We start from the raw sequence: 14,863 nt of genomic DNA, 5'->3' as shown, positions 1-14,863 counted from the left end.
TTAGCATTAGATACATACAGTAGAACATTGTGTGTGTGTGCTGAATGGGTATTAATAGCAGAAAATGTAGTGATGTACACATATTGCATATTGTTACTGATATTGTATGTGCATGCACATTTATTACTTTGCATTGGTTTTGGACTGAATTTTCAGGTTTCAGCATTCTGAAGATTCTGTCTTCCTAAGTGAAATTAAATGTCTAAAAAGAGGTTTGGCTAAACAAGATTTTACTATAATAGCACTGGATCCAGAGAAAATAATCACTTTTTACATTGTGCATGCATGGGGATTTTTTACTTCCCGCATATATTGAGATTGTTTGTGTGTGTCTGTATACCCATGAAGATTTATTTGCAACTATTCAAGATAAAGCTACACTTTTACCTAGAAGAGTTCAGCCGTCAGCAGGAAGACACTGACAGGGGAAATGGAGAGATACTAGCATACGTTTTTTAACAATATATCCATGAAATGATGTGTGTATTTTTTTCATTTTTTCCTCAGGTTGTTCTGCCCACCCTGGCCTCGTTGAGGATAGCTGTGTTTGAAGAAGGAGGGAAGTTCATCGGCCATCGCATCATTCCTGTGTCTGCCATCCGTCCAGGTGACTGATTCTTGTTTTTATACCGTACCTCATTGCACCTGCCACCATTCAATTTCAGTCCTTTTTGGGTATTTTATCATTCTGGTCATTCATTTCACTTATCCTTAGACAGGGGGAAAATGCTGGCTGACTGAGAGATATTATTTTCAGCAGTTCACTGTGTAAAGGGGAAACAGAAAAAAGAAGGAAAAGTGAGGGTAGATTGACATATAAATGTGTAAAATATAATCATGTAAGAAGAAATTAGACATAGAAACAAAACAATTATCTGTAAGATTTTCATAAACTATTGACCTGAGGATGAAAGCTTTGATTGTGCCCTGAAGGTGTGTTAAGATAATTTTCATCAGGTTCATGTAGGTTTTTGGTCTGTATTGTCTTCTCTTGGCTTTATAAACCCTAAATCTGACCCAAACTCCTGCAGGTTATCACTACATCGGCCTAAGGAATGAGAAGAACCAGTCTCTGACCTTGCCTGCTCTGTTTGTGTATGTGGAAGTAAAAGACTATGTCCCAGACACATTCGCAGGTAAGATGGGTGAACTTTTTGAAACAAATATTGTGATATTCAGTCCAGAAAACACTGCATGTTCAGTTTTGTGCAAGACAAAAAAATCAAAACTGTGTCCTTGCCCTGTTTTCTTCCTGTTCCTCAGATGTCATTGAGGCCTTGTCCAATCCCATCCGCTATGTCAACCTGATGGAGCAGAGAGCCAATCAGCTCGCAGCTCTCACCCTGGAAGAGGGAGGAGAGGAGGAGGTTGACAAAGAGGTGTGTGTGTGTGTGTGTGTGTGTGTGTGTCTGTGTACCATTCTCACCGTCACACATGCATCCCACATCTGTGTGCGCTCAGAGTCAAGTGTTTGTGTGTGTGTGTGTGTGTTAAGCCCGATGCCCTCTGCCATCGATCAGTAGCTGATTGAGATGAGCGCTCCTCCAGGCAGCTGGCTGCTCTCCTCTTTGTGAGGAACTAATTGGTTTAGCAGTGTAAAACATATGGTGGGGAGGATGAGAGGATGGTTTGGGTGCAGACAGAAGTGGAGTTCCCTTTCTTCAAGAAAATCTTATTAAGATAGAATTAAAAAGAAGCACTCTTGAAATTTACCTGAGTAGACGTTAAGCCTAGTGGGTTTAAAACCACTCAAGTGCTAGTTACATTGAGAGATTTTTGATAATCACCAGATTGTAGGGGAAGGGCGGCTTATTAGCCACTTCTTGTTTGAAAGCATAAGCCATGCAAGCACAGATCCCCACAGACATTATCAAGAGGCTTTGGTAGAAGCAGGCAACGCAATAAATAAACTTCTAGATTCAAAACTGTACAATAAATTTGTGTAGGTTGTTTTTGAAACTTTTTGAAAAGTGTAGCATCTTAGTTAAAAGGGCATTAAGTAATCTATAACTTTAATTGAGCTCATCCACTAAGGAATTGCAACAACATGGACAGGTCTCTGGCACAGCTTACACTGGCCTGTATTTGACCTGAATGATAAAAAATGTACAATGGAAATGAATAAGCTAGCTAATTAGAGCAGAGATCCAACAGAAACATCTGACTGAACAGGTAATATGTCATGAAGCTATAATACTGGCTTGAGAACAAGGCTTTTTAGACACAAGTCTTACCTTCCGATAGTTACTACTGAAACTATATGACTAAAATATTATGTGTTTTAACTTTATTAGTATCAGTATTTTCCCAACCTGATGACTGGCCTAACCCTGTACTCTTGGTACAAGTGATACACTGGCTTTATATGCTGTGTGTTTTACTGTATAGAGCAACTAGGCCAAGTATATGACCTTAGACTACAGCTTGCTATGACATTTAAGTTCGGCACTGGCTACAGTTTGAACGTGATGTAAGTGCCAAGTAGCCCAGAGTAATTTTTAATGTCACAGCTAAGTCACGGCTGCAGCAGAGAATGTGACCTTCAGGTTTGTCGACAAGGGAAGGTTGCACACAGCCGTAAACACCTCACACTAATGGACCAAGGCTTACTTGGGGATGCGATACAACGGGACAGATGAAGGGATGAAAGTTGAAGAGAGTGTGTAGAGCGATAAGTTGTGATAGATTTCAGTTTCGGACAGATCTAGGGGAGAAAGTATCTGGGGTTATTAGGAGAGGAGACTGGAGAGAAGGGCTGGTCCGGAGGGGCTTCCTTTATCTGATTTGCCAGCTGATATGATTACCCTCGGGGATGGCCGATGGCGAGCCGCTTCATGCTGTGACCATGGCAACAGTCACCTAGTAGAACAGAGGGCCTGCTTTAGAGTGGTGGAGCATGGAAAGGCAGAGTGCAAAGAGGAGAGATGAAGGTAGATAGAGGGGGGAGAAAAGAGAAGTTCTGGCCAAAGTGAGATTATTTAAAATTGGATTAACTTTTCGGAGATTCACCTGTTGAGCCTGGACACAGGAAGCCATGCTGAGAGTGGGTTACCAGAGCTATGTCTACAAAGTCTCCTGCAGGACACAGGTACCACATGACAGTTATGAAGCCAGACTGCTGGAGGAAAGCCTTCTTCTTCCAAAAAGTTAACTTGTATGTATTTTTGAAATCGTATAATGGGCTTTTCTCAGGTTTCTATTTCTCAGGTTTCTATTCAAGTTTTAAAAAAAGAAGAAAGAAAAATATGAAACTTGCAGTTGCAAGTTTTTCATTTGACAGCAGCAGAGAAATGTATTGTGTGTGTGTAGTGTGTATGGCAAGGAGATGCTGCGTCTGATTTTGTGTGTGTATGTGTGTGTGATCCTTTGTCTGGCTGTATGTACTCTATATTGCTACTGGCAAATGCTGACAAAGCAAAGTGTGATAAAGAGTTATTGTACTTTACGTTCAAGATTATGTACAGTATCATTTCATCAGTTAATTTGTGTTAAGCTTGATTTTTGTGATTCTGATAACAATTTTACCAATTTTGAATCTGTCATGTGACGGGCAGGTGGAGGCGGGAGGCGACGCCCCCACAGAGCCTAAGGTGGACCAGAGGGTAGCATTACCTGCAGAGAACGGACTGAGCCACACACCCATCATCGCCCCTAAACCCCCTTCGCTGGGCGGCCACCAGCCTCAGCCTACAGGTACTGAACGGCCAGATCCCCCCACCTCATCACAGGGACATTAGCTAACATTTTACAGTGTCAGTGAAGTGCATTGTAGGTGCATTGGAAGCTGGATATCCATTATTCTTGCATTGCCTAGCAACACTTTTAAACTACTATTAAGACTGTATTGAAAATTTCAGAATGTATGTGTTTGCATGTGTCATATGCTGCTTAGGTTCTGATATCCAGTATATTTTCCGCTTAAGCCCCAAACCTTTTTTTTCAAGCATATATCCAAAAATGAGACATCCTTAGTAACCTTGGAAATAGACAGATTTGAACTCTCTCATTCAAGTTTCAAGATGCATTGTCACAGCTGGCAACTCTCTCTTGTTTTTGTGCACCAGGCTCGGTGAAACCATCTGTGAAGACTGAAGACATCATTCAGAGTGTCCTCACTGGTAAGACTTCTATCTTCTGTAACCTCAACCTTGAATTTCTCTTTTATCTTCAGTTATTTTAATTTCTTCTAACAGTCTGATTTTTTTCTATGTTGACAGAGACATGTTTAAGTTCAATGAATTCTACTCTTTACTTTAAATGAAGCCACTCTGACAGCTGCCGTAACCTTAGAAATCTTTTTAGTACTATTTAGCGAGTTGGTAATGCACTGAGGATTAGAAATTTGGGCATTTTTTGAACACAAATTATGAGAAGTTATATTTGTTTTCTTTACCAAGAATATTTATGTTATTTTAAGGAAATTCCAGCATAAACACTCATAGATTGTATCCTATATGAAAAACACATAATGTCCTCTTGATATAACTAGTCTCCTAAAAGAGTAATGGAAGCTATTTGTTGTTAATATTTAGCCCTTCAAAACAACTTTTAAGACTGCTGGTAATCTTCACAACCAAGCAACTGAAATCAACTTCTCCAAGATCAGTGCTTATATCTAAAATATTGAAATACCGCAGAATATAAACTGACGTACGGTGACAGTTTAGCTGGGTAAATGTAATGGAATGTGTAGCAGGCAGTTAATGGAACATATCCAATCTGTCACACTTTCTTTCCCTCACTTTCCTCATCTTCTCTCTCTCTCTTTTCAATCCCCCCGTCTCCAGAACTGGAGGCTCAGACAGTGGAGGAGTTGAAGCAGCAGAAGGGCTTCGTCCGAGAGCAGAGGAAGCAGTACAAGGAGATGAAGGAGCTGGTCCGGAAACACCACCGCAAGACCAGCGAGCTGATCAAGGAGCACACAGCTCGCGTCTCTGAGCTGCAGAGCCAGCATCAGCGCCGGCGCTCCGCCCTGCAGAAGAGCCACAAACGAGACGGTAAGAAAAGGTAGGTAGCACTCCTCTTCTCTCCTCCTCCAACTCCCGCTCCTCCTTTTGGTTGTCTTCTCCACCTCTTTCCTCTGAACTCTTTCCTCTCTGCTCTGTCTCTCTATGAAGGAAAAATCCACCCTGAACACCCTTTAACACAGTTAAACCACAGCTATTGGCGATGTAACTTGCATTTCTTGATGTAAATTGTTGTTTGGTAGTGTATTTTTCTTATTTCTGTGGATAACTGGCCAAACGTAGATGACGTGACATCATGTCGAGGTATTTACAATGGAGTTTGATAGCAAAATGTTTTCATTATCTAAAACATCAACGGCAAACGTCAGATTTTGGCATCAGTCAATCAGAATCAAAGAGTAAGGGCTTCTTCCTAGACTCACTATTTTGCACCGACGTTCAACAATCATACAGGGAGAAATCCATCATAGAAGAGGCAGAGATACTAGTTTCTCCACCGACAGAAGCCTCAATCAATCATAATGCTGCCACAAGATATCTTACATTTTGAGTAAGGGTTGTTGCTTTTTCTTGACAAGTTCAGGTTCATTCTCTGGGGCTTGTCGAAAGTAATTCTGGGAAATGTACGAAATCACTAAGTGAAGTAGAAGTAGATGTGACAGGTTGAGGGAAAGTGGGTACACCAGAAAAGTAATTTACATCACAAAATAACTCCTGGAATGCATCTAACAGTGTAAGAGTGTCCGAGGGTGGAACTTTCCTTTGATGTCGTTGGTCTTCTCTTTCTTTCTTTCTTTCTTTCTTTCTTTTCTTTCTTTTGCCTATTTTTATACACAGTACAACACATCTTACACCTTAAAACACACAGTTGTATTCCTGAAGCACTGTAGTGCTACAGGGCAGACACAAGGCCGGCCTGTGTGTGGAATGACAATGAGTGGATGAGAGTTGCTCTAAGCCTCAGGGACGAGTTCAGGCCCTCAGGAGTCCATCCACACACTGAAGATTCAGTAAGGCACTCCGGCACACAGATTACATTCCTGTCAGCCAGTAAGGACCTGAGAGGGGCACTGCACAGGAAAGATAACACATTTCAACCAAGTTACTTCAAGCGATCAGATAAGTGTCCTTCCTCTAGTTCCTAACTACTCAAAACACTAACACTAATGTTCTTAGCACCACTCCCAGGGCAAGTTTACCGCAAAAATGTAGAGAATGTACGACTGTAGGGAATAGGGATGTTCTACTTTATTAAGTAGAAAAAACAGGATTCTCATGATGATTGGTGCACACTCTAATGAAGGCATGCATGTGAACATAGACAAAAATATGCACTGATTTTCATCACAGTGACACCAATGCTGTTGATTATAGCATTTCTATTTTATTTAGCCCAAGACACATATCACACACGTTGTCAACATCCAGGTCTAGAGTGTGTAGGCATAGTAGGACCACGTTACTGAAGTTAAAGCAGGTAGCCTACCTTAATTTGCGGATGCTGTGTGTGTCTGTGTGCGTGTGTGTGTGTGTGTGTGTGTCCAGCCGGTCGGAGCACTCCCTGTCGGCTCTGGACCAGGAGCTGTCTGAGCTGGATCAGGAGTGCAGCCAGCGGCTGTCAGAACTGAAGGAGCAGCAGCAGCAACAGCTGCTCACACTGCGCCAGGAGCAATACTACAGCGAGAAATACCAGAAACGAGAACACATCAAGCAGGTAAACTTACAGACACACAAACACGCACGCGCAAAACACACACCTTCAACCGGAGGACCCAGGTTCAAACCCCCGTGTTGGCAAGCAGCCGCCCTGCTTAAGTGTCCTTAAGCAAGACACTTGAGGCTGAATCCCCATGTCCAGACTCACAGACTTTGAATGACGTCAGCATAGTATGTGAGAGCTTGAAATGGTATAAAAAGGAGAAATGAGACAAGCTTCATAACATCACATGACATCGCCTTGAACACAGCGACGTAACTGTCTCATACCATCTGTTTTCACTGATCGGATGAAAACAGATATCAAAATTGTATGCAAAACCCGTTTGTCTGAGGATAGATACCATATTTACAATTTGCAGGTAAACTTTTTCTGGCCAACACTTACCATTCCTGGTGTGTTTACATTTTTTGGACAGTTCACCAGTGTCCTTATGAATTATTGGCAATTCCCTCTAAAAAGTCTGCAGGTTTGCAGACTCGCTAAACGTCCGCATAGGGAGCCTCCAAAGGTTCACATCAGAGCCCTTAAGCTCTTGCTGATTTTGCAGTGAAACAGCTCTAAGCCCTTGTGGACTCAGCGGGAGTCTGTGAGGCCGTGAGACCGGACATTGAGATTCAGCCCGTATCTCTGCCGGCTCCAGGGACGCTGCTCTGAAGACAGCTGAGGAGAATTCCCCACAAGGATGAATAAAATATTACTTTATCATTACATACACATATGGATGGAGCTTGAGAATTTTTCAGCCCTAGTCCACAAGTCTCATTACCTGCCATCTCCATACCCTTGCTACTTGCTTGCTTTTGGCTGTCATGGCTATTTTCACACTTGTCTGGTCTGACCTTGTGTGCCCTTGTAAAAAAAATCATTATATGTCCTTTCCTGGAGAACAAAAATGCCAGTCAGGCTGGCCACATTTCCATGCATAAAGTACATGCATATAAACATACACAGGTCCATCACATGTACAGTATGGAGGATACACATGCTGCAAACAGACACACACATGCACATACACAAACATACACACACACACAAGTCAAGTCAAGTTAAGTTTATTTATAGAGCACATTTCATACACAAGGCAACTGAATGTGTTTTATATTTAAGAAATAGAAACATATGTACAGAGATATACATACAAAAACACATAAAACACAAGGAAGCAGTGACAATACTAGACCTAATCATAGGCTGTAGTAAAAGAAATGCTTTCAGTTTGCTTTTAAAATAAATAAGATAAGATAAGATATCACTTTATTAATCCCCATGGGGATATTCGGGTGTTGGGGCAGATCTCAGAGCTTACCCGGGGAATGGATACACACACACACACACACACACACACACATACAGGAGCTTGCCCTGGCTTGTGTTAGACTGGATAACCTGCTGACTGTCTCTCACGTTCCCAGAGGCTCAGAAAAGCTAACAGGGAGAATCCATATTAGACCGATGAATAAATGAATGCCACTATAAACCCCAACTCATGCCCCTCTAGAATATTACAGCCATCATTCTGCTGATTCCCCAGTGCACAGCAGCCTCTGCTGTGCGGTGTGGAAAAATGAATATCTTCTGCTACCTGTACAGTAAGCGCAGCTGAGGTGTCAGAACGAGTTTATTCAAGTAAAAGACAACAAGCATAAACGAGAGCTCGTCGTTCCAAGGCAACCGAATGTGTCTCGAGTTCTTTTAGGTTAAACTGAAATATTAATTGCAATATCAAGAATCAAAGACAGAAAGAAAGATGTTTCCTGTCTCGCCTGTTTTATAGATTAGGTTAATTTAAACTGACTTTTATCCTATTTTCCTCTCTTTCTCTTTCTCTTTCTCTTTCTCTTTCTTACTGTCTGTCTGTCCATCTGCCTCTCTCTCTCTCTCTCTCTCTTTCTCTCTCTCTCTCTCCCCCCCCCCCTCTGTCTCTCTAGCTGGTTGAGAAGCTGACCACCATAGCAGAGGAGTGCCAAAGTGCTCAGCTCAAGAAGCTCAGAGACATCTGTGAGAAGTAAGACTACTTTCAACGTACAAGTGCACCACGCACCCACACACTCGCACTCAAACACACACACACACACACAATTTCAATTACAATTTTATTATCTATATGTCTTTCTCTCTCCCCGTCTCAAGAGAAAAGAAGGATCTTAAGAAGAAAATGGACAAGAAAAGGCAGGAGAAGATCAACGAAGCCAAATCGAAAGACAAAAACGTGACAGAAGAGTAAGTGTCTGTACTTGAAGAAGACTAGATCTGCTTCCCAGTGGGCTTTGCTGGTATTTTTATATGACCACTAGATGTCACTAGAGTATAAAGGTTTAGTACCGCTGTGACTGGCTGCCTTGTTTGACTGTTGCTAAAATTCTCTCCACAGAGAGAAGCTGGAGATCAACAGATCGTTTGTCAATGAGGTGGTGCAGTACATCAAACGGGTAAGAGAGGCTTTGGCTGTGGTGCGCTAGAGCAAACATCATCAACAATGATCCTCACTGTATAACATGGCTGTGAATGTAGCTCATACATCACACAAATACATTCAAAACATAATTCTAATTAGTATTCACTCCTATCTAGACACTTCTACCTACTTACACATTTGCGGGTACATTAATATTGTGGTGGATGCTCAAAGTAAGCACTGCAACTACAAATTTATGGTGTGTGTGTGTGTGTGTGTGTGTGTATGTGTGCATAGCTGGAAGACGCCCAGAGTAAAAGACAGGAGAGGCTACTGGAGAAGCACAAGGACATCCGCCAGCAGATCTTGGATGAGAAGCCAAAGGTAAGAGCTTCACTAAAAGGATGTTTAATAAAGCCTAAATGTGATCCACATGGGATTCTCTCCAATTACAAACATCAATATTTTTCATTATACTCCATCAATTTCATTATCTCCTCTCCACTCTGCCTTTTATGTTCAAGCTACTGGTCTGCTATCTAGAGGAAAGACCCAAATTGGACTAAACAAAAGCATTAAGCAGATTATTGTGGCTTCTAATTATAAAGAAGTTTCAGTTGTGTGTTTTTTTTCTTCTTCTCTTTTTTTTTGCCTACATCAGAATGTGTCAACACGACTAATATTACAAGATAATTCTATATGAATGCTGGTTAAATGCAAATATTTACTGTATGTGAATAAACAGTCACATGTATTTGGAGTACACTTATCTGTATGCAAGCTAGATGTTGGGTTGTGTGTGAGTGGAGGGTGGCTCATTGTCTTGTGACATACAGCTCCATCGCTTTGTCTGCATCAGTTCCTGGTTCTGGTTACTAATGTGCTTCCTGGAAACTCAGTGCAAGCTAATAACATCACGCCACTAAGCCATATATAAATGAGTGCATTTCTAAGTGGGTGTTTCAGTGTGTTTGCATGTATGTGTGTGTGTGGGTGGGTGGGTGTTCGTGCACGTCTGCATTTACTGTACAAGTTGCACAATTCCCATCCTTGTCATTGTGACTGTCATTGTAGGAAGGATGTACAGCTGAAGAGCAGGGTAAGACCCATCATTGCATCTGAGTGTTGGTTATTAATACAGCATCAGTGTGGCAGTATTAATATACAAGCTTTTTATACACCTGGGCCACTGACTGGTAACAAGTGAATGTGCATCGCACCTCAGTAGTGGCTGAGCCCTTCTTGACATTCATAAAATATGCTACTATGCAGAATACTGTATGGAATACTGTGAATTTATTGGATATTTAATTCCTGAAGGGATAAATTAATACAGCTGGTAGCTATCTGACACTGGCCTTTTCCTTTTTGTTTACAATGGAAAGGACACATTTCTGAGTGAGTCATGGAAAGTAGGGAACATTATCAGAGAAAGGTGGAAATGTGCAGTGTTGTGATGGATTTCCATTGGTTGCTTAGCAACACGTGTTTTTTTGTTAAAAATAGGTAGATAGATAGATAGATAGATAGATAGATAAACAATCAAACAAATAAATAAACATGAACAACTCTCCCAAAGTAAAATACAGAAAACAAAGCAAATTTTTCATGTCATCAATATGGTAACATATAGTCATAGTATTCATAATTGAATCTCTGTACCAATAATCCTGTACCTACAGTATAATGTATCTATGTAATGTAATGTACCTGGTGTGAAATTGCAGATCAGGAAAATCTGCTGGCTTAGATGGTAGTCAATGCTCACTAATGGAGCGCAGTCCCAGGACATCTGAACAGTAAATACTGTATGACTGCTGAACTTCAGAGGTGTTCTGTATAGCATGGCAGCATAACAGCATAACATAACGGCATAACAGGGGCAGCAGAATGGCCTTGTGTTTAGTGAGGTCGTCCCCAATCTGAGCACCTGGGTTTGAACCTACATGTGGTCGTACCTGTCGAAATATCCTTGAACAAGATACTGGCTGATCCTCTGTCCCAACCAGAGGACAGAAAAATAATTTCCTCCTTGGGGGATTAATAAAGTATATCAAATCAAATATCAAATCAAATCAGTAGCATATTTTATTAAAGTCCAAAAAGTCTCAGCCACTACAGTAATAAAAAATAATGCATAATGTGAGGATGGTATCAACAGGCGTAATTTTACATCAATCAGAGCATCTTAGCCTTTCTACTGAAATGGAGCACTTCTCCCCTGCACATACTTCCCACAGCATTTCTAAGATGTCCATAATCTAAAAGCATATTACTAATAATGAGCATGCAGTTTGTCATGACACCCGCTAACACACAAAGGTAGTAACTGATTTTCTCCTGTCCTCTGCTTTCCTTTCTTTCCTCTCCTCTCCTCTTCTGCCTCATTCGCCTCTTCTCTTCTCTTCTCTTCTCTTCTCTTCTCTTCTCTTCTCTTCTCTTCTCTTCTCTTCTCTTCTCTTCTCTTCTCTTCTACTCTACTCTACTCTATTCTACTCTCCTCTTCTCTCTATGGCCTTGTTTCCCCCCTCTTTTCTCTCACTGCTCTGTCTTTTTATATCAGCTGAATTTGACTGCATGCCAAGCACTTGAAATATTCCTTATTTCAGAGCCATTTATTTATTCTGTATAATCTGTCATTTCTATGTATTGTGCATAGGGTGTGACATGTGACATTGCAGATGAATTATTATAAAATCAACATTGATTTTATAATGAAACACATACTGTACTACAGCACATTGCCAGTGTAATCACCACCAGAGGTCTCCCTAACTTCTGTCATCTATTTGCCAAGGCTACACTTTGATGTCGCCTTCCTCTCATGTTTTCACCCTCGCAGCCAAATGAATAGCATATTGTACATTTAGCACTTCAACCGATGAGGCCCTCCTTTTCAAAAGAAAGGCTTAAATCAGGGCTCCTCAGGTCGAGACAGCTCCATATAATCAGCCACTCTCAAGGCGACAGCTCCTTGTTCCCTTCGAAACCATTTGGAGGTGCGTGTGGGAGGTGTTGTGCAGACACGCCACCTCCTCTCCACATCCAGCCTAACACAACACGCAGGTCCCCCGCGTTTATACTCCACATAGCTGCAGTGTTGTTCTGAAAAGCAGGATCGCTATGTTTCACTGTCGCACATGTTGCATTGAGCCTTTAATTGGAGTTTAAGTTCAAGTTTCAACTTTATTTCTCGCAATGGGTAATTGGTTTTACAGCAAGTATCTCTGCAGCAAGAGTTTCAGGCAAGCAGCATCAAATCAGACAAAGGCGGTAGGGATAAGGGAGTCTTGTACCTGTTTTTTGGCAGCAGTGAGTGTGTATGTCACTTAGGTTACTGAACTGTATTACTTTTATCTTAGTGGTCTTCACAATCTTTGCTAGAGCATTCTTCTCTCTAATGCCAAGAATACCATACCAACATATGATTGAATAAATCAGCACTGAATCAGTATAAGCTCTGTAAAACAGGATCATCAGGGTCTTATCAACCTGGACCTAAGACCGTTTCCTCAGACAAGAGAGATGCTGCTGTCCTCTTTTGCACATCATTTCAGTGTTGCAATCAAATTTCAACCTATTGTCAATCAAGGTGTCCAGGAACTTGTAATTGAATATAGTATCTACCACCTAATCTTTAAAGATAGTACTCATAGGGGCTTAATCAATATACATCAAAAACGCTGTTGCATCAATTCACAAAATCACAGACTACAGGACCATGGCAAATTGCATCAGCCTGAAGTAGACTATCTATTACATAGTGGGCAGCAAACTTTACAATATCTGTTCTCATGCTAAAACTCATCTGTATGCAGAACATAGAAGAGAGGTTAGAGGACACAACTCTGGAGACTCTGGGCTCTGTTAGTTACAAAATCCAGGATCCCACCTATAACACTGGAGTATGAACTAAAGTAACTGAAATCAGCACAGAGCAGCCTGGGGTGGTTCTCACTGCCCTCCAGCTGTTTGAATATACTCTATGTTAAAGCAGGGTTACAGTACAGTCTTGTACATCCAGCTTGGCCCTATAGGCAAACTGAAATGGGTTCAAGAAATGCTCTGTTTTGGGCCAGGAGCTCTTCCTTAACCAGCTTCTCAAATATCTTCATCACTGAAGAAGTCAAGGCGACTGGCCTGTAGGCACTGAGAGCCTTTGGGTGTCTGTTCTTGGCAACAGGCACCACAGTACTGTTTTCACAGTGATGGCACCCTCCATTAACCAACCTATGCTTGTCAAAGGGAGGGAAGTTGGGAAGTGGACAGGAGACTTTCTGAGTTCAGAGCATCTTACACTAAAATCATGTACTGTACATTAAACCTCGGGAAAAAGTCATTGAGATCCTGTACCAGCTGCTGGTTTGACTTTGAGCTTAACTTTACTGTTTTTTTGCTTCTGTTCTGAAGCCCCCCAATGGTGTTCATGCTGTGCCAGGTAGACCCTAGGTTATTCCTACCAAGCTCTGTCTCAATTGTGTCCTTGTACCTCTTTTTGGCTGCCCTGATTTCATGTTTCACTTAGTTTGCACTCTATTCAACTCTGCGAGGTTCCCCTGCCTGAATGCCTATACTCTTATTGTTTAGTAGACACCCAGGGCTTACTTACTGGGCAAATTGAACTGGAATAACAATGTCTTTGCAATATGAAACCCAGCTATTAACAACGTAGGGAAGTTCATCAATATCAGAACATGACAGCAGGAACATGTCCCAGACAGTACAGTCAGTTCAGGCAATGCAGCACTGAGGGTTGGCCATGTTGGATATACTGATGGAAGTTCCTCTGTGTTTTTGTCAAGGTTCAATGGTTAAAGTCCCCAAGAATGATATTTGGGGCATCAGGAGGTATTGCTTTTAATATCTGTGTTGCTTGGTGGATGAGACTCATAGGCATTACTTTCATTAGTCCTTGGATGTATGTAAACAACAATTGACACACAGATAAATATAGAAAGGAGATAGTATGAGTATGGAAAGACAGGGTGTAGAGAACTCCAATGGGGGCTAATGGATGAGGGCATGAGTAACCAGGGCAAGGCTAATATAAAAACACTTGTGTGCCTCTAAGTCTCGTGTGTGTATGTGTGTGTGTGTGTGTGTGTGTGTGTGTGTGTGTGTGTGTGTGTGTGTCTTTATGAGTCAGAGAGAGGGAGATACATACTTCTCTCTCACACAGTTCTGACCCAGTTTCTCCTCTGGGCTCAGAGCAGCCGCTAATGGACAGCTATAACCATCCCTGGTCTGTGGAGACCCTGAGAGCTGTGCAGCCCGCCAGGGTTAGTGCTAAACTACAACAGTGTGTGTGTGTGTGTGTGTGTGTGTGTGTGTGTGTGTGTGTGTGTGTGTGTGTGTGTGTGTGTCTGCGTCTACACATGCATGTGATACACCAACCTAAAATCCAACTATCCCTACCATACCAGCAGACAACTAACATCTGCTTCAAACACATTTTGCATCGGCCTAAATTACCGTAATTACACAGCAGCGTGCTTGAATATATAGAACCACCAAACCAAATCTATTATTAGTGTTACTATACATACATTAATCTGAGCTCAGACTTTGGCATTGTTTAGACACTGGGATTCTGTATTTTAATAAAAGTGGTATGATAGTGAGAGGACCACATATTAAATGGAAAGTGGAGAGAGAGAGAGAGAGAGTGTGTAAGAGAGAGAGAGAGAAAGGTTTGTCATCGTTCCCAGCATGTGCACTCAGGTGTCACTGTCCTGCTAATGGTCCAATCAAAATGCCCCCCCAGGAACTCACAGTGCCCAG

General features: G+C 41.7%; 1 protein-coding gene across 1 annotated transcript in view; it reads left to right on the top strand.

The window, feature by feature from the left end:
- Positions 1 to 14,863, top strand: part of plcb1l (phospholipase C beta 1-like) — a 117,375-nt gene that overhangs the window by 91,714 nt on the left and 10,798 nt on the right. The window contains exons 21-31 of the mRNA XM_078289744.1: positions 508 to 607; positions 1,032 to 1,136; positions 1,264 to 1,379; positions 3,555 to 3,706; positions 4,072 to 4,118; positions 4,788 to 5,007; positions 6,513 to 6,681; positions 8,616 to 8,692; positions 8,818 to 8,907; positions 9,059 to 9,116; positions 9,380 to 9,466. Of these exons, the coding sequence (XP_078145870.1) occupies positions 508 to 607; positions 1,032 to 1,136; positions 1,264 to 1,379; positions 3,555 to 3,706; positions 4,072 to 4,118; positions 4,788 to 5,007; positions 6,513 to 6,681; positions 8,616 to 8,692; positions 8,818 to 8,907; positions 9,059 to 9,116; positions 9,380 to 9,466 (1,221 nt within the window). The remainder of the gene's footprint in view (positions 1 to 507; positions 608 to 1,031; positions 1,137 to 1,263; positions 1,380 to 3,554; positions 3,707 to 4,071; positions 4,119 to 4,787; positions 5,008 to 6,512; positions 6,682 to 8,615; positions 8,693 to 8,817; positions 8,908 to 9,058; positions 9,117 to 9,379; positions 9,467 to 14,863) is intronic.

This window comes from Centroberyx gerrardi, chromosome 18, assembly GCF_048128805.1.
Source record: "Centroberyx gerrardi isolate f3 chromosome 18, fCenGer3.hap1.cur.20231027, whole genome shotgun sequence".
NCBI lineage: Eukaryota > Metazoa > Chordata > Actinopteri > Beryciformes > Berycidae > Centroberyx > Centroberyx gerrardi.
Note: the sequence above shows the minus strand (reverse complement) of the source record. Positions and strands in the feature narration are given on the sequence as shown.